The 20,630-nt window shown below is 44.7% G+C and overlaps 1 protein-coding gene across 4 annotated transcripts in view; it reads left to right on the forward strand.

The window, feature by feature from the left end:
* The window catches only part of LOC122787576 (apoptosis-inducing factor 3-like), a 1,199,414-nt gene that overhangs the window by 696,104 nt on the left and 482,680 nt on the right, over positions 1-20,630 (forward strand). For all 4 annotated transcript variants that reach the window (XM_044054360.1, XM_044054361.1, XM_044054359.1 and 1 more), the window contains one exon: positions 605-676. In XM_044054360.1, the coding sequence (XP_043910295.1) occupies positions 605-676 (72 nt within the window). The remainder of the gene's footprint in view (positions 1-604; positions 677-20,630) is intronic.

Below are 20,630 nucleotides of genomic sequence, written 5' to 3' on the forward strand. Positions count from 1 at the left end.
GTTGTTGGTGAATGCATTTTTCCATAATCTTTGCTAGGGGTGATAATAGAGCTATTGGCCGGTAGTTGGAATAATCATTAGAGGTACCCCCTTTGTGTAGGGGGATAATATGGGAGATTTTCCAGATGTCTGGAACTAATCCTTCTTTAATGGTTCTATTTATGAGGATGGAAATGGGATAAGAAATTACTTTGGCTGCTTTTTGCAGGTATTCTGATGGTAGCTGGTCAGCAGAAGGAGTACAAGGTTTAAGTTTTTGGATGTATTTAAGTACTGCATGAAACCATCCAGACATAGCAAGAAATACAGAGAATGTAACTTACGACCATAAGCTAACATTGAAAACACAAATTGAAAAAGGTTATCTGTCTCACTTTAAATAAAAAGGAAGGAACATGTAACCACATATTGTATGCATAGGAATAATTCTGTACATTTGCATGCTATTTCACCATGATTGTTTGCGAAAGCACTACCCATAAGCATTGTCTTGCAGTCTCATTTCTTATTTCTTATTTTTTTTACTAAAAGTTGACATCTTTTGACAAAAATAAAACTTTGAAAGTCAGTAGTATTGGTCTAACTCTTCTTATTTGTTGTGTAGATGTTAGAAGAGCATGGAGTCAAGTTTTACATGGAGAACACCATAAAGGAACTAAAAGGACAGAATGGAAAGGTAATCAGTGCAGAATGTTTTGAAAACAAACATTATGAGGTAGTTGACTTGGCTAAGAAAAGATGCACACCAGTCCAGTGTTGCTTTGATCACTTGGCTGCCTGTGTTACTGCTGAAGCATCTTTAGGAGTATGTTAAGTTGTTGATGGATTGGTTTGAACAAAAAAGCTGTGGACATGGTGAAGGTCCAGAGGGCATTTTGTTACTATTTAGTATGATAAAAGAAGTGTGTATGTTATATAGTGTCTCTTAGAGTTGCTTTAAGAATAATTCCACAGAAATTTCATAACTTTCAAGTGAAGCTTCTTTCTTTACCCCTTTCCAAGTTTGAGTGAGGCATATACTTTCACCTGTATACACAATCTTTGAGTATACCCTTCACACAGATGACCTGCTTGCCAGAAACTTGAATTACTGCAGGAAAGGGGTAGGGAGGGGTTAACAGGCAATAAAAATAAAATTCACTGTTTTATGTGTGGTATTTGGGTATTGCAATATTTAAATTACATAGCTGTAACTGCTGAATAGCAGGGGCTACATTTTTTTCTGGCCGTAGACCTGGCAGTCTACTGTACACAGCAAATTTGAAAATACCATGGTATATAATAACATGGCTATCTCCAAATTCATAAAGTTAAAATATAAAGCATACAGTTGAGTGTCAGGGTTATAATCAGAAATCGATTAAAACTACAGTCAGTACTTCTGCTTTGTTTATCATGAGTGTGAAAGAACACATACACACAAAATAATAGACTTTTACTATATAAATATGCATTGAGTTTTCAGTTTACTAGTATTTCAACTGTAGAAAGCAATAATGAAATGTAATGCAAACTTGCAAGCAGAAATCTTTGGTTATAGAAGGACAATCTTTGCATGTTCAAAAAATACAGCTATAGTAACAATGCCATTATCCCAGATCCACATTGTATTTGTAAAAGTTGTAATGTCAGTCTCAGTGCTGTGACCCTAGCAATACCATGGCAACAACTGTTAGGGCATAAAACTGATCCATATATACTGTTAACTGCTGAACTGTTAAGATTTCAAAGATACTGGACTAGGGTGGCAAAAAGAGCAGCAGTATGCTGGTAATTGCTCAGCACCAGGAAAACCTTTTCTATAATCCTAGGCCCACTTGTTCTTACAATGGAATTGTTACTTGCTTTACAGTATAGGGGCTCTGTTTGGTCAAGGATAAGTGGCTGTCTTGCAGATGTCCTTCAAGGATGCATCTGCAGTCCTTACAAATGGGTTGTCCTGTCATCAGGCAGCCCTTCGGTCGGCTGGATTCCAAAGTCTGGGTCTGGCTTCGGCTGGTGTCGCACTTCACCCGACGTCATTGCGGCAGTTTTCGGGTATAAAGGCATCAGCCGACGCCATTTTCCTCAGTCTTTCTTGCCGCGTGGCGCCCGAAGCAGAAGCTGTTCGCAAGTGCCGGTCGGTCAGATCCAGAGATTACTACTACGAATACTACTTGAAGACTTCTATAAAGCTAAGTACCCCGTTGGGGACTCTTTCTTGCCTCAGCCGATGTCAGAGAAAGTTAATAACTGTTTATCTTGTGGGAAACAAATACCTCATAAGGATTTCCACTCCTATTGCATACATTGTTTAGGCCCAGACCACGACGTAGCAGCTTGTCTAGCCTGTGCTTCTTTTAACCGGCGGACGCTGAGACGTCGCTCGGACTTTGCTGAACAGATTTTTGGCTCCGATTTTGCCTACATTATGCCGTCGGATCCTCCGACTACGCAAATAACTAAAAAAACGCAAAGAAAAGGACCGACACTCGCGGTCCGCGGTTTCGGCTGAAACCACGGCCAAGCAATCCACGAGTGTCTCGGTTTCGGCCGAAACCGAGCAAGCGGTTCTTTCTTCAGCCGATAACTTGCCTTCTACGAGGCCTCTTCTATTCTGGTAGAAACGGCTTCTGAAATCCAGCCTTCTGTTGCGATTTCACAGGATTTATCAGACACCATCCCTCTAGATATTTCTACTCCTGCACGTGGAGCTGCTAGGCCTCCTCCAGCTATGTCTATTAAGGCCTTTACTAGGGCTAAAGCAGCCAAAACTTCCAAACCAGTGCCTGCAAAGCCCCCCTCTCACAGGCCCAGCACCAGCTCCCATATGCTTTCTTTGGCACAGGATCTCATCACTTTAATCCGTGGATCCCAGCCTCATCCAGACAGGGCCTCTCTCCCTCCTCCAGAAAAGAGGCCTAGAGCAGAGCCCCCTGAGCCAGTAGCCACAGATGATTCTTCTGATGATTCAGAACACTCAGATCCTCCTGAGGCTTCTTATTCTCCTTACGAAGACTCCGATGCTGAGGAGTCCATCCCTTCAGCCTCTCCTCCTGAGGAATTTTCCTTTGGGGAAACCTTGCATGCTATGAGGGAACAATTCCAGTGGCAGGGCCAAGATTTCTCAGACTCAAGAAAAAGGCTTAGGACCTTTCTACACTTACCACAGCATAGGCCTTTAGCAATTCCTCCAGTTCTATCTGTTGTTGATGATGCATTTAATGATGCTTGCACTTCTCCTGATACTTTACCTCCGGCTCCTGCTAAACCAGATAGGTACTACAGGGTCCCGGACACTCATCACCACTTATATAAGGCCCCTTTTGTAGATCCAGAGACTATCTCCCAGGGCCCTAAAGCTGTAGCAGCTACTTCTTCTAAAACCCTCCCTCTGAAAGGGATTCCAGGTCCTTAGAGATGGGGTAAAAAAGTTTACACCTCTGCTACTTTGTCAGCTAGAGCTTTGAACTGCCAATTTCATATGATTCAATATCAAGAGTTTATGCTTGACCAGTTGACTAAAAAGCTGTCCTCTGAAGAATCTTTAGATAAAAAGTATGTTCAAGAAATGTTACATAACATTCAGCAGGTTAGTAACCATTCTTTAAAATGTGGCTATGATGCACTGGAGGCTTCCTTTAGATCAGCCATGATGGGCACAGTTATCAGGAGGCATGCATGGTTGAAAGAACAGGCATTACCAGACCATATCAAATCTAAGCTTTTGAATGCACCTATGGACAAGGTCAATTTATTTGGTGCCCCCGCACAGCAGGTTCTGAAAAAGATGGAAGAGAAAGCAAAATCTGTGCAAACAGTAAAAGATTTCTTACAAGTTCAACCTCCAAGGTTTAGCAGGAATTGGCCCTCCAAGAATTGGTCCTTTCCAGAGTCCTCTAAGGCACAAAGAGGCAGGAATAGGCGCTCTAGAGGCAGAAACCAATCCAGAGGTGCCTACAGGGGTCGCCAGTGGCAGGGTAACAACCAACGAGGCACGGACACAGCCACCACCACTACAACAACTCAATCACAGTGACTTGGCGGTGGCACCGCCTACCAGGGAACAACTAGAAGCACCCTTAGGCGGAAAGCTAACCTTATTTTCAAGAAACTGGCACTGCATTACAAGAGAAAAATGGATTTTGCAAACTATAGACCAAGGTTACAGGTTCCATTTCCATACTCTACCAGGAAAGAGAGGAATGCCGAACCTACCACCTACTCAAAGGGCAGAAGCTCTAAAACAAATATCTCAATTAAGAATGAGAGCTGTGGAAAAGGTACCATCTATGGAGCAAGGGAAGGGATTTTACTCCAGGCTCTTCCTGGTACCAAGAAAAGAAAACAAATTGAGGCCTATTCTAGATCTGTCCGCTCTAAACACATTCCTCATTGTTCCAAAATTCAAAATGCTGACTCTACAGCAGCTTCTTCCCATGCTGGGCAAGGAGTCTTGGCTGGTAACTCTAGATCTCAAGGAGGCATACCTGCACGTCCCCATAAGACCAATTTGCAGAAGATACCTCAGATTTCTTGCAGGATCAGAGCATTATCAATTCTCAGCATTGCCCTTTGGCTTATCTACTGTGCCCAGAGTGCTCACGAAATGCCTGGCATCAGTAATCGCTCATTGCAGACTTCAGGGAATTCAAATCTATCCCTACCTGGACGACTGCCTGATACAAGCGGACAACAAAAACAAATTAACAGAAGACTTACAAAGAGTCATCTATCTGCTACAAGCCCTGGGATACACAGTCAATACAAAAAAGTCAAGGCTGATTCCATCCCAAATAATAACCTTTCTGGGTGCAGAACTGGACACATCAAAACAAATGGCATTTCTAACTACAGAAAAGAAAGAACAACTTCCTCTCTACTTCTTGGCATTAACAAAGCAGAACCACCTAACTGCAAGAAAAGTGTTACAAGCTCTAGGCTTCATAGCATCCTGCATAATTCTGGTCCCTCATGCCAGGCTTCATATGAGAAAGCTACAGTGGTACCTAAAGAATTTGTGGTCCCAGCACAAGCACAGCCTGGAAACCAAAATTCCAATGATCCCATGCCTGAAGCAAGAGTTCTTATGGTGGGCTCAGGCCTGTCAATCAAACACAGGACTGCCCTTCAGCAAAAGTCATCCAAGACAAACTATCACGACAGATGCCTCAGACCTCGGTTGGGGGGCACACATGATGGACAAGTGCATTCAAGGCCTATGGACTCAAGACCAACTGCATCTGCACATAAACCTAAAAGAAATGATGGCAGTAAAATTGGCAATCCAGGCATTCAGACCTCTTCTCCACGAAGGCCAGCTGTTGATAAGGACAGACAACACCACAGTTATGTGGTACATCAACAAACAGGGAGGCACACACTCATACCACCTATGCCGGCTGGCACTAGACCTATGGGATGTGGCTCTGGGTTACAACCTTCAGTTACAGGCAATTTATGTACCAGGGAAGGAAAACATTCTAGCAGACATATTAAGCAGAACTACAACAGATGCCCACGAATGGATGCTGCATCTGGACATCTTCAAAGACATCACAAGAAAATGGGGATTACCACAAATAGACTTGTTTGCATCCCCATACAATCACCAGTTGAAGAAATTCTGCACAAGGACTTACCACCCACTTGCTTGGAAGGTGGACTCCTATCTTTCAGTTGGAAAAGCCTGACAGCATCGCATTCCCACCACTTCCTTTGATGCACAAGGTGCTTCTCAAGATCAAAGAGGAACGTCCGAGGATCATTCTGATAGCCCCAGACTGGCCAAGACAACATTGGTACCCACTACTGAGGAGCATGTCCAGGGAACAAATATGGAAACTACCACTGATCCCATTACTGCTGACACAGAACAACTACAACATTCTGCATCCAAGCCTAAAAACTCTGCAGCTAACTGCCTGGAACATTACATGACAGAAATTAACCCAAATTTATCCCAAAGGGTTAAGGACATAATCCTGGAGGCTCGTAGACCTTCAACAAGAAAGAATTATGCAGCAAAATGGAAAAGATATCTCATCTGGAGTGCTGCAAAGGGCAAGATGTGACACTGGTGAACATAGCCAACATCCTGGAGTACTTGGCTGAGCTCTACCACACAGGCCTGTCCTATTCCTCCATTAAGATACATGCATCAGCTATTTCAGCACAGTACAGCTTGGATCCTCCTGTCTTCTCGCATCCTCTGCTCAGACAGTTTCTGAGGGGAATTAAAATGTAAAACCTCCCAGGAAACCTCCATTGCCAGCATGGGACTTGAACTTTGTGCTCGAAAAACTGACTCTGCCTCCTTTGAGCCAGCAGCTACAGCAGACTTACAATACTTATCCTGGAAGACTGCCTTCCTGCTGGCAATAACTTCAGCAAGAAGGGTCTCTGAACTACAAGCATTAATGGCAGTACAACCCTTCCTGATCTTCCATCAAGATAGAGTGTCCATGAGAACAAATCCTACATTTATGCCTAAGGTGGTATCCAGAGTCTCTTTAAATCAGGCTATCCACCTTCCTACATTCTACCCCAATCCACAGAACAGGGGAGAAAAGCTCTTACATACCTTGGATGTACACAGGCAATTGCGCTACTACCTGGACAGGACAAAAAACAATAGAAAAACTGACCAGCTTCTGGTAGCTTATGCAACAGGAAAAGAAGGAAAACCAATTTCTAAACAGACAATCTCCAAATGGATAGGAAATTGCATTAGACTTTGTTACTCCTACCATGGAAAGAAAACTCCAGAGAACATCAGGCCTCACTCCACAAGGGCCACAGCCACTACCACAGCTTTCTTACGAGGAGTGGCTACCAAGGACATTATAGAGGCTGCTACTTGGACCTCCGTGCATACATTTGCCAAGCATTATAACTTACCTCTATACTCTAGATCCCGTGCTGGCTTTGCCACTGCTGTTTTGCAAGGGATCTTGACTACACCATAATCTATTCTCATTTCCTCCTCCCCTAGTTTAGCTATGGTATTCTACCCATTTGTAAGGACTGCAGATGCATCCTTGAAGGACATAGTACAGTTTTGTACCTACCATAAATGTAGATGTCCGAGAGGAATGCATCTACAGTCAGGATTACCCACCCTCCTTCCCCTCTGAGGTACTCCTAGGGTACTTACCAATCTTCAGCTAGCTTGGGGGGGGGTCTATTATGGTGTATTTGTTTGTATATATGTACATACATGTTTATTTTGTGTGTTTGCTCTCTACTATTTGGAAACTTAGGCATTTATCCAAATTTAGCCTACCAAGAGGGCACCTGGCATCTGGGGCAAGAAACACTGAGGAAAATGGCGTTGGTTGATGCCTTTATACCCGAAAACTGCCGCAATGACGTCGGGTGAAGTGCGACACCAGCCGAAGCCAGACCCAGACTTTGGAATCCGGCCGACCGAAGGGCTGCCTGATGACAGGACAACCCATTTGTAAGGACTGCAGATGCATTCCTCTCGGACATCTACATTTATGGTAGGTACAAAACTGTACTTTTGTTGAATTAGGAGGTGGGTAATCCTTTTGGCTTGTGCACTAGATGTTTTCATGCAGACCTATCATTTGTTGGATGCTTGTATTAGAGTAGCCAGTTATGCATAATATGATGGCTGTTTCTACAAGTATGAGGGGATGCGAAGGATATGGGAATGTAAATGTTTCATATCATGAGTAGCACACTTTTGTTGGAGTTTTCTGTCCTTTTATTAGTTAATAGTTATTAATCATCAAATGTGTGTGTGTGTGTGTGTGTGTGTGTGTGTTTGCATGTATGTGTGTATGTATGTTTATATATATATATATATATATATATATATATATATATATATATATATATATATATGGGTCTATACTACAACGTCGAAACATCAAAAGAGCAAACGCTCTTACATCGACACAGAATAACCGAAGCTACTAAATGTCGAACGGCCAGAACAGCGATTTTTTTTTCCCCCCAGGGAAAAAAATCGCTGGGCCAACAAAAAAAAAAGCAAAAACATATCTACACACAAAGTGGGGGGCTTCACACCCCACAACCCCCAATTTCAAGGGCTGTGCCCCCCCCCCCACACTTAAATATACCAACTCCAAGATTGCACTACAGTGAAGGAAACAGCAAAGTCCTGACAATGGCCCAACTGGATGGAGATCGCGGATAAAAACAAAAAGAAATTAATACACTTGTATACAAATTTAAACAAATAATCATTTTTCTAATTTTTTGCAGGGGCCAAGCCCCCTTGCACCCCCATGTGGTGGGCTGTGCCCCTATACCCCCTGCAAATTTTATATACCAACTCCAAGATCATACTACAGTGGGAAAAAGGGTAAATTTCCCAATCCTTACTGTTCAGTGATATCCATTATCAGCCATTGTATTGTTACATTTTTAATTTAAATTTAAATATTATTAAATGTAGTACTTACTTTTATCTTTCTATCCGCAATCTCCATGCAATACGTCTGGCTGCAGTCTGACATGCGTAGTTGGGTTTCATTTTTTGTAGTTTTGTCAAAGTACATTTTTGCTTTTAAATTATGGTTATCTTGTCTCATAAAAATAAATTTCAATTATGTGGTATTTATATCTACTGAAATAGATCCATATATACAAACCTATGGGTCTATGTCAGATTGACTTTTCGGAAGCTTCCAAAAAAATATCAGAGAGTCCATATCATCGAGCTTCCGAAAACTGGGAACATCAAAAAAAAGAACACAATCTACCTTTTTACAAGCACCTCTGTACCCCCCCACACCCCCTTCAAATTATATAAACCATCTCCAAGATCGCACTACAGTGAGGAAAAGGGTAAATTTCCTGATCTTCAGTATACAGTGATCTGCATTCTAAACCTTTCAGTTTTCAAAAACTCAGTCATATGGTCTCGACCATATGGAGGTAGAGTTTCTGAAAAATCTATCAATTGATAGGAACCCATGTATTTATATAGATATACATATCTATATAGGGGTGTGTGTGTGTGTGTGTGTGTGTAAATAAATATATATATATATATATATATATATATATATATATATATATATATATATATACATAGACATATATATACATATATATATATATATATATATACATAGACATATATATATATATATATATATATATACATAGACATATATATATATATATATATATATATATATATATATCAAGAAAAATCTTGATGATTGGATGGGAAATAGGAAATACACCGTGGGGATCACTTCAGTGGCTCTGCTCGACATGGGCACAGGAAATTAACTTTCTTGGGTGGCGTGAGCCAGGGAACCTTGTTGGCTAGGCTTACTTAGGCCCTTGGGCCGATAGCCTAGTACCTACCTATGAACCTATATATATATATATATATGTATATATATATATATATATATATATATATATATATATATATGTATATACACATATATATATATATATATATATATATGTGTGTGTGTGTGTATGTACATCTATACACGTTAAAAAATATATATATGTAAAGTTGGGTGAGTCATCCAATCATTTATGTCATGTACTTAGGATATAGAAAGAACCTGGCACAGTTGGCGAAACAAAAAAAAAATGCAGAGAGAGAATTTGCAGGCTGTCCACAGAAGGCTTCCCAGCTGGGAACTGAGCTGAAGGACCAAGCACAGTGAGGCAACATTCCTAAATGGTATGTCACTTTCCGAAGCTTTAAGGGAAAGAATCACAGTGAACAACAAGCTCCCCCCAGAGTCATGCTTTTTACTTGTATACATTACTGCTTATTTTCCTTGATTTATCTGCTTTGTCTGGTAGAAAAAACATACTAAGTAGGAGTGATGTGTTTTTCAAAAAGTCACTAAATGTACTTTCAAATGAGCTGTTCTGGAGGGAATGAGTTAGTGTGTACTTTTAACTCCCAGTGGGTGTGGCTTGAGCCTTGAAAAAAATGAAGTCATCACCTTACAGTTCTAACAAATACTTGTCGACAGAGGTCAAATATCAATACAATTGTTTTTGCCATCAGGTATGCTTCAAGATAAAATATTCTGATACCTTCCCCGGGATTCATGAAGCTCGGTGCAAGGCCGGTGTAAGGCTTGTGCCGGCAGTGCAGTGTATAATCGGCGTAGCAGCGCCACATGCATAGTAATGAGTGTGCGCCACAATCACAGACACGTGCAGAGGGCACGTGCGCGAGCCCAAGTAGGATGCGCCCGATGAGCAATCTAAAGTGCTGACTGTCACAGGCCGCCTGCAATAGTAACCGCACCAGCCAGGGTCCGTGGATAATGAAACGTACGCAGAGTATGCAACATAGTACCCGTTCACACAAAACGGAAAACCAAACATTAACCCACAAAGTCCAAATTGTACCCGTCCAAGGAACAAAGGATACGCGTAATACCGTGTCCGTCACGCAATGCACTGTCAGTGGGCATACCCAGTGAAGGTGTACGCAGCATGTCAGCGCGCACCTACACACAAGTAGCCCCATGGGCATGGTCACCAGCAGTAGTGAGAGTACACAGCCGGGCAGCCGTGTCGATATAACAACCAGAAGGAAACCAGATACCTAAACACAGACAAACATGTGCATAGCAACATGTACTACACCCAACAGCGTGCCGTCATACACATAGGGGCGTATGCGGCGTAATATCCAGAAGCAGAACCCATGCATGCAAATGTAATACACAACAGCCCGTCATAGCACGTAACCCGCACCCATGCGACCGTGCACCCAACCCAGCTAGCAGCCTTGCGCAGCTGCACACCTACACACAATGGGTATACCTCAAATGTAGTATGAAGTATTGTCCTAGGCAGTGCCACGCGGGCAAATATGTACCCCACATGTCAACATCCCACCTCAGTTACTGATATCCAAATGGCTGCATGTGAATGTTTCGGCAGAATGTGTACATCCCGCATGTGGTATGGACCTGTCGAAACCCCATAGGCGTTCACACGCCACAGTGTCCATAACTGTACACATCTGGACAAAGCAGTATGTTCAGCCACCGTACTGATGATTAGCTATGCAGACATGTCAAACACAACACATATGGCGGAACATCTGCCCACCAAGCAGGACACCCCAACAGGGTGCCACATGCACAGAAGGTGAAGGTGGGACATCACATGTTGAGAATAGTGGTGCCGGATAATCAAACACCACGCCAGCAAAGGATGGAATAACATGTATATGCCTGGATGAATGGGTATGTCATAGCATGGGAATAGGCTAAGCTATCCAACATAATAGCCATGCGTACCAGATACAAACTGCCAGTAACACGCAGTAGTAATGCAGGAAGGCATACACGACTGTGGGAATATCACAGGACATATGGCATGTGCCAAGTGTTGTCGCATGACACAAATGTCCAGTATGGGGCTCCTGCAAAGAGGAACATGTGCCAACCCCACCCCACAGATGTACCGGCGGTGGAAACACAACCCAAACACACCCAACACCACCGTCCATCCCACGATAGCGGAGGCTGGTCAAAGACCACCATGATGCGTGCACAAACAGGGACACGTGTAACCGTTGCCCTGACAACCCCCCACAGGCCAACGAATAATAGTATGGACATATGCATGTAATGCTGTGAAGGATGTGTGGTAGTCCTCAGTATCACAGAGGTAGGTACACAGATACACTGTAATCAACCGTGACATATGTGCACTGTACACAGCATACCTGCAGGTAATACATAGTTCAATCATGTGCCACAGAAATATCCACATACGAATGAGGACAGGGGATAGACAAGTGTGAATGGGACAAACTATGAACATAGGTTCATAGGTTCATAGGTACATAGTAGGCTATCTGCCCAAGGGCAGCTATAACCCTAGCCCATAGTTATGTTGCCTTTGCCACCCCTTCAGTTCGAAGAAAACTATGCCTATTATATTGCTGTACCTCTGTCAAGCAGTGACATTGAAGTAATCCCTGGGGTATATCTGCAATCTCCCATCCATTGGTCAAGATTCCCCTCGAACAAGGCCAGCGAGGTGCTCTGCCTCACATGTACTGGGATGTTGTTCCACAGCATAGTGAGTGTCTGGGTGATGAATCTGTCCCTCCAGCACATTCTATTAATGACCGTGTCAAGGTTCACGTCACCTGCCCCTGTGGTTCTGAGGGATGTAGATTCATTAGGTGAAGCATAGTCATCAAATATGGGTTTGACATGGCCTTGTATGTCAGGCACAGGTCACCACTGAGCAAGTGGTATGCGACTGAATGGAGCAGGAGTCCTTTCAGTCGGGCAGCACAACACATATTCCTGAGACCCTGCATCCATTTGACGATGAACTTATGGGGCCTTCACAGCTGCTGCAGGTGTCGGGTCAGATACCTTCGAGCGGGCATTGTACTCAATCATAGGTCTAATGAGTGATGAGTACAAGGAGACGATGACCTCCCCTGATCTAGATGTGAATCCCTGCATGATCAGGTGGGCAATGTAGAAGGTCTACCTAACTACGTTAGCAACGTGTGTGTCGAACGAACGGTTACTGACAACCTGGGTACCCAGATCCCTGGTAACTCCCTCTGTGCTCAGTGGATTGCTACCTATATGGCAGCTAGGGGTAACCTTGTTCTTCCCGAAGGGTATGACTATGCATTTCCCGGCATTTAGCTGTAGGCCATGCCTCTGGCACCAGATATCCATATCTGTGAGGCCCTTCTGAAGGATATCTGTGTCAGATGTGCGTCCGACTATGGCACCCAGTTCGCAGTCATCTGCAAACATTGTCAGCCATAACCCCCCTGTGTTTGCTTGTACTTTGGAAATGTAGATGCTGAAAAAGAGTGGACCCAGGACTGAGCCCCGTGGGACACCGCCTGTGACCGGCTGTGAGACCGACATGGTGCCAGCAACTATGACCGTGTGGGTTCTGTCACCTAGCCAGTTTGCAACCCATCCTGCGATGTATGGGTTCACATTCAAGACGATGGGTTTATCAATGATACCTGAGGGGGGTATTGTGTTGAAGGCCTTTGCCAGGTCGAGGTAGGCTGTATGGACTGCCTGACCCTCATCAATGGCCTTGGTGACTGTTCCTAAAAAGTCAACCAGGTTTAAAATGCATGATCTGCCTGTGACCAAGCCAAACTGGGTTGGATGCAAAGTATGCAAGTCCCCTATGTCTTCATCTATGGGTTCCATTATGATCCTTATCCATGGCTTTGCAGATAAGGCTTGTCAAGCTAATGGGACGGTAATTACCAGGGTCAGTGGAGGCACCGTCCTTGTGAAGTGGGACTACAGTCGCCTTGCGCCACAACTTGGGTACGTTACCTGAGGTGAGGCTAAGATTAAACAGCTGTCCTAACTGTGGGTTTAATTCCTCATTGAGTTTGTGGAGTACACAGCTGGGACACCATCTGGTCCCATGGATGCTGTGTTTACTGCCTTGGAGAGAGCATTACCCACCTGTGCGTTACAGACGTTTCGGGGGCCACAATCCTCTGGTACAGATATCTCTCCACGTGGGGGGAAGGGGGGAGATGTTTGCACCAAACCTGTCAGCCAGTATGTTGGCAATGTGTGTAGGTTCAGTAATCTTCACATCATTCTGAACCCAGTCCGAGCATATCTGGGAGTGTCCTCCCAGGTGTCCAACATAGCTAAAGAAGGCCGTATGATTGTCTGTCGAGTCCTTGGTGATTTATCTGTCGGATTTGCCCTGGATGATGTCATGAGAGCTTGTAGTTCTTCACATATAATGAGCAAGGGTGTCATACCTTGCAAGGATTCTGCTCTGTCTTGTAGTAGCTACCTCCTGTCGTTGTAGAGCTTGTGCATGGCTGGGGTACACCAGACTGGATGCTTGGCTTTGGTACAAAGAGTCTCAGTTGTGTAAGGGATTGCCTGATCATGCAGTCCTGTAGGTGCTGGTAGAAGGCATATGTAAGTGATTCAGTGGCTTGAGTAATGTTTACCACTGGCTCAGGGGCCTTAAAGGAGACCACACTAGTGTTTAGAAGTGTGAAGTCGGCTTTTGAGAAAGCCATATGTATGGTAACCGGCACCACCCACAGCATTGTATGCCAATAGCAGAAGCTATTGTATGTTGTCCAAACACACGTGTCCGTACACATGGAACATCATAGCAATAAACCACGCCTGGATGTGGGTGATGCTAGACATACCCATGGCAGACGTGGTGCGTTCCCGAGGCCGATGACCGAGGGACCACACACATAGCCGGCCTTAGGCATAGGCCAAGTAGGCAGCCGCCTAGGGCGCCGCTCTGCTAGGGGCACCTTTCCAGCCTTTAGTTGGTGTAGGTAGACCAGGATGGGGGTAGCGGGTGATGTGGCGGGGGCACCATGGAGTCCTTTTGCCTAGGGCACCACCTGACCTAAGGCCACACTTACGGTACCCACACCCAGACGCGGGTCATTGCTAGTATGTCATATCATCTATGGAAAGAAACCATATATTCCCAGACATAATGGCACAGCATAATGCCTGTCCGCCGCCCAAAGCAGACATACGGCACCCGCGGCGGTGCGGACGTACTGCGCGAGATGTCCGTAACCAATGTCGACACTGTCTCGCTATGTGAAATAATGTCAACATAGCGATTCAATACTAAACAGCGACGGAGAGCCCGATGTCCCCGTTGCTGAGCTGTACAACCTGTTCCGCCATGTTAAATGTATGTAGCAGAGCGGGACTGCCCCAAACTAAGCAACGGACATGTCCGTGGCTCGGTGGAAGCCGTCACACAATATTAAACCCATGTAATATAGCGATACAGGTTATAAATACCGAGGTTTAGTAATGGAAATAGGTCCCGTCGACCAGACCGTGTGCAATTACTATAACAAGATCTACAACGGGCACGCCTGCCAATCAGCGCACACGGTTAGGAATAATGTGGGGGGGATATGGTATCATAGACACGGACAAACCGTGCCCATGTGACTCGTCTGACATTCGTACACGGTCAGGGCAGTTCCGTACACTAGGCGGACAAGACCAAACCCAAAGCATCACAGGAACACCCTGACAATCGAAGCCCTGTATGCGTAGGGGATATAAGCCCCTGTGATCTGAATATCCCTGCGGTCACGACATATGCATCCTGGGCCATGAGCGGGAGGGAATGAGGAATGTTTAACCTGTAGTACCGCACCTTTCCCAGCAGGAGAATGGATGCCTGTGACGTACGTGAGTGCGGGGGGGCGGGGTGGGGGATATGTAAATTAGCTAAGTACCATGGGTATGCATGTAAATGAGACTGAACAGCTAATGTGTAGTGGTCACAGTAACCGGCAAACGTGAATGCAGTCCTGTTTGAATTACGACTATAGAACATATAAATGTGAACGTGTACGTAATGCGTCCATGCCGCAAAGACTGTTACATGTGTAAAGGTGAAAGTGCGTTCCGCACACGTCCGTCAACCGGAGCAGAGATCTGTTACCGGAACAGTCACAACTAACACAGGCCACGTAACCACACAGACCCAGTAAACATATGTAACCAGAATACGGATATGCATGTGCGCCTGCGCGTAACCCACAATTAGGAAATGCAAGTGCGCGTGTGCGTGTGTGATCCGCTCACAGCAGGGAATGTTAAGGCTGTGTCCTCCACGTCAAGTCATACATGTCTCAAAACTGTCAGCCCCTGAAAGTATGGAATCGGGCAATGCCATGTAAAGTACCGTTAGAAATAGTGAGAAACACACGCTATGTGATAAGACAAACATAGAATGTGGATAGAATAACGTGTGTGTTAGTAGTATGGATAGACGACGGTTATGCATCTGTAACTCGACCCACTTGTCAGAAGGTGCCCCCGTACGAAAAGTGTTCAGTTGGCTCACACTTGTTGACCGGGCTAGGCTAGCTGGATATATGTCCAGTGTCAGCAGAGGCCCGTGGAGAAATGCTCCACACACAATAATAGCACAACATACTAAAGTACTCATATATCTAACCAAAAGAACAACAATAGAAAGTGTCCTGAAAGGACTGGTTACACACAGATCCCAGACGACAGAGAAATATATGGCCAGTGGAAGCACGTCACAATTACGGGATCATGTCCCTATAGAAGCAAGAAGGTCTCACATGACACGCCAGTGGTGCCAGATAGACACAGGTCAATGTAACACACAGCAACATTAAGGGCCAACCAGCCGTACACCATGCCAGAACCTGTACAGTGGAAAGGTATGACATGGTAATTGATGTGTGTACACAGGTAATCCACAGACAGTAACAAAGCAAGGTATGAAACGAGGGGTTCACATGTATATATCTACACACAGCAGTCCGACGGCCCGTATATATGACGCATGGACATATAATTGTCACCTGAAAACAAGATGTAAACAACTACAGTTTAGTCCATATCATATTGATATAGTAATAATACAGTCATATTCATATTTAACATTGTGACTCTTATTTACATTCATATTTATACAAAATATGCATGTAATTGTACTTATTTATTCCATGATTTGGAATCTTAATGCAACAATTATACACATTGATATACAAAAGCATTATCAACACACTACATTCTGAGGTTTACTCACAACAATTATCAACTATATTTCAATATACTGATTGTATTGACCAATATTGTATTTATATTAACACATCGTTGTTGTATTATTGTTTCCATTCAGTAATGTATGTAACACTGAGTTCTACATGTCACTTTATCATCAAGACTTGGAGCACGGTCCACTTAACTATGAGCAAGTTTATTAATCAGTTGACTTTAAACTGACTCTGAAGGAAGTATATAAGGGACGACTATCTAATGTATCTCGTACTCCGACGATGCCCCATGTTAGTGGGTGAAAGAGCTCAGTATCCTTTGACTGTGGAGTGTATCGTTTTTGTCATCGTCTGTCTTGGCATGGTTTATGTTCAATAATATCTTTTATGAAGATGACCAGGACTCAGGGTTTGCTGTAATTCCCCTTACTGGCACATGGATATAGATAGGCCAAGTAATACATAATATGGGTAGTCAAACAGACATCCGCGATTGGGGAACATACAGCAGCAGTCAAAACCACTGGCCAGATGGAGACAGTCCAACAAGTTCTACACTTTACATATGCACATTGGTGTCCATTGTAGGACCCCAAAAATTGATCCGTACGCAATATCAACCAGCTGCGATTGACCCAGAAGAAGTGACAGCCGTGACTATGGCACAGCTAGACATATGCACCACCAGCGTGTTTAAGGTTGATGACAAGTGTCCATGAAATGCAGGACATATGAACAGAAATCCCCAGAGTGTCGAGTCCATAGAAGTGCGTCCACATCCCAGTCCCGCACACATGAAGGATGTGTGATGGGTACCGTCGAGGGTTGCAGCCATGGGATCCTGGGTATGCAGAAATGGGGCTCGTGTTGTTTGGCAGATAATCCGTTGTCCCGCCCCGTGGGAGGGATGTGGGTATAGCACATGCCTTACTCCCCACTAATAATGCAAAGCATCCACTGGATAATGCTAAAAGCAGGTGTGAAATGTGTACAGCCCTATATCAGTGTCCAGTAGGCAATTCCCATGGATGGACAAGCGTATGACCAAGATGGCACCCATAACTGGAAACCTGGTGGAATTACACAGCTGCAGTAAGGCATAACACAGGAAATACAGATAGGGACTACAGTAGACACTCCCCATACAAAGTCAGACCGCCGTGCGAATACCGGCGTACACAGCACTCAATCTGCCATCACCAAAATGGGGATCACTCGCTTCCATACTGCGGAACAAATGGGCGACCTGTGGAACACATACTAATGGCACACTAACAACTTCAACTAGGAAGGTCATAGGATGGTTAAACTATGGCGTTCCCACTTATAAAGAACATCCTTCAATGAATTAATAGGATTAATGTCAATTGACCATGGAATACACCTAATCAACATAAAATAACCGCTGGCACCTTATGGCGCACAATCCAAAAAACACATAGGTAGATGAAACAGTCAACGTAGAAATTTGTCCAGGATAGTGCCCAAATGGTATAAAAAGGTTCCTTCATAGACAAGTAAGCACTTTCACCCATAGGCTCCGTCAGACTTACACATAACATAAAAGCATCCAGGCTTTAAATATCCCTCCTTACACTTTCATTTATCAATTTCTCAGCAAACAATGAACAATTAACCCCAGCATATAAAGCGCAGACGCAATGTTAACTACACACACATATATTAACATCTCCAAAAACATCCTATTAAAGCATGTATTATATGATATGGTACTATGCCTAATACTCATCAGTCAAAGATCTAACAATATATATAGAAGATATGTATATCATATCAATGTAATACAGTGGTAAACAACTGAAAGAGTGGACTAATGTGTGTTAAATATATATCTGTACCTAAACTACATTCCTGTTAGTTGGGTTTAAGCCACCTGCTTCTCAAAAGAAGCTTAATCTGTGTTTCATCATTCAGCCCTGGTGTGTGGTCAACTCTCCACCTAATAATCCATCTCAATCCGCATTCTAAAGCATAGTCGATGAGGTCCCCCCCTCTGGTATTATAACCTAGCCTTTGTAAAACACTGAATGTAAACGTATGCCTTGTGATGTGCTCATAGCGGACGTAGGCATAGGCCAATCCTTGACTGCCTAGAGCGCCGCACTAGTAGAACCACCTTTCTAGTAGGTATGTCATGTAGGTACACCAGGATGGGGGCACCATGTGTTGTGGTGGTGGGTGCCATGGAGCCCTATAGCCTAGGGCAGCGGTCGATCTAAGGCAGCTGCCGTGAGGGTAGTCACGGTCTGCAGGTATGTGCTGAAGTGCACATGAAACAGCGGTCTACAAGGATTGCCTATAGTCGCGACACCTGCACGGGCGGGTATAGCGGGACACACACACGACCATGCATACAGCTCAGATAGACATGCACACACCATAAACAGGCAATTATACACAAGGTTTATGGCGTGTACGGGTACAGTGTCAGTACAGCAAGGATAGCTGTCAGCCACGATATCCAGCAGATGTCTCTAGGGCGTTCTGGAATACGGACGTTGCATGGACAATGAGTGGATATGCATCGTACCACAGTTCTATGTGTCAGCCGTGCAAATATGCGATACATGGGACAGACAGCTGTCCATGCAAGAGCAGCGCTATGGGCACAACATAGGTATGTATATATACATCGAGAGAGATACAGACAGACACATGTGGCAAGGCCGGGAGTGTAATGTACACAGCACAACCCCACCACACCACAGCAGGGCGCACGTGGAGAACCTTCTGAGGTCGCCAACCACAGCAGGCGCACAGGCAGTCCACGAGCTGCGTCTCACCATCCACAAACACAGAGATGGCGGCAGGATATAAGTGTTCTGCGGAAACTCTAAAGCCATACCCTATGAACCCATGCTGCTGGGAGCATAGACACACACACACACAGCTGGCAGGCATGGGGATTGACCACACCCCCACATACCCAACCGCACAACAGTATGACACAGGTATGGGATGCGCTACGTGGACCACTAAACACAGCACCGTCAGAGGCACACGTCCAGGTGGGTGACAACATCCGTAAAGGAATAGACGCCGATAGCCAAGGTATGTGTTGCGAAGCGTCTAAAATAACTACTCTCTACTAGGGCAGCTGTGAACACACCACACACACACGGGGAAGGGCGGAGTTGAACCTATGCCTACCTACATGAACACACTACAGCATGATGCATTTACAGAGCGCTACGAGATTACTGAGCACAGCTGTCAGAGGCATACTTCTAGGCGGGTGACATCATCCGTGGGAATAGCTGACAATAGCCAAGGTATGTGTTGAAGCATCTAAAGCATGTCCATCTGCAGAGGCGGCTGGAAACACACACACACACGGGAAGGGCCGGAGTCAGACCTCGCCTACCTACATGAACACACTACAGCATGATGCATTTACAGAGCAGCTACCGAGACGACTGAGCACAGCGCTGTCAGAGGCATACTTCTAGGCGGGTGACATCATCCGTAAAAGAATAGATGCCAATAGCCAAGGTATGTGTCGGGAAGCGACTAAAGGAACTACTCTCACCAAGGACATCTGGAAACGCGCACACACACCTCACACACACACGGGAAGGGCGGAGTGAACCCACCTACCTATAGACACACTACAGCATGATGCATTTACAGAGCAGCTACCGAGATTACTGAGCACAGCTGTCAGAGGCATACTTCTAGGCGGGTGACATCATCCGTAAAGGAATAGATGCCAATAGCCCGCGGCATGTGGGCGACTAAAGGAACTACTCACCAAGGGCATCTGGAAACACACATACACACCTCACACGGGAAGGGCGGAGTCGAACCTAGGCCTACCTACATGAGCACACTACAGCATGATGCATTTACAGAACACGCTACCGAGATGACTGAGCACAGCGCTGTCAGAGGCATACTTCTAGACGGGTGACATCATCTGTAAAGGAATAGATGCCAATAGCCAAGGTATGTGTCAGGAAGCGACTAAAGGAACCACTCTCACCAAGGGCATCTGGAAACACACATACACACACCTCACACACACACGGGGAAGGGCCGGGAGTCGAACCTACACCTACCTACA

The sequence above is a fragment of the Protopterus annectens genome, chromosome 13.part0, assembly GCF_019279795.1.
Source record: "Protopterus annectens isolate FY-2018-M chromosome 13.part0, PAN1.0, whole genome shotgun sequence".
NCBI classification, from domain to species: domain Eukaryota; kingdom Metazoa; phylum Chordata; order Ceratodontiformes; family Protopteridae; genus Protopterus; species Protopterus annectens.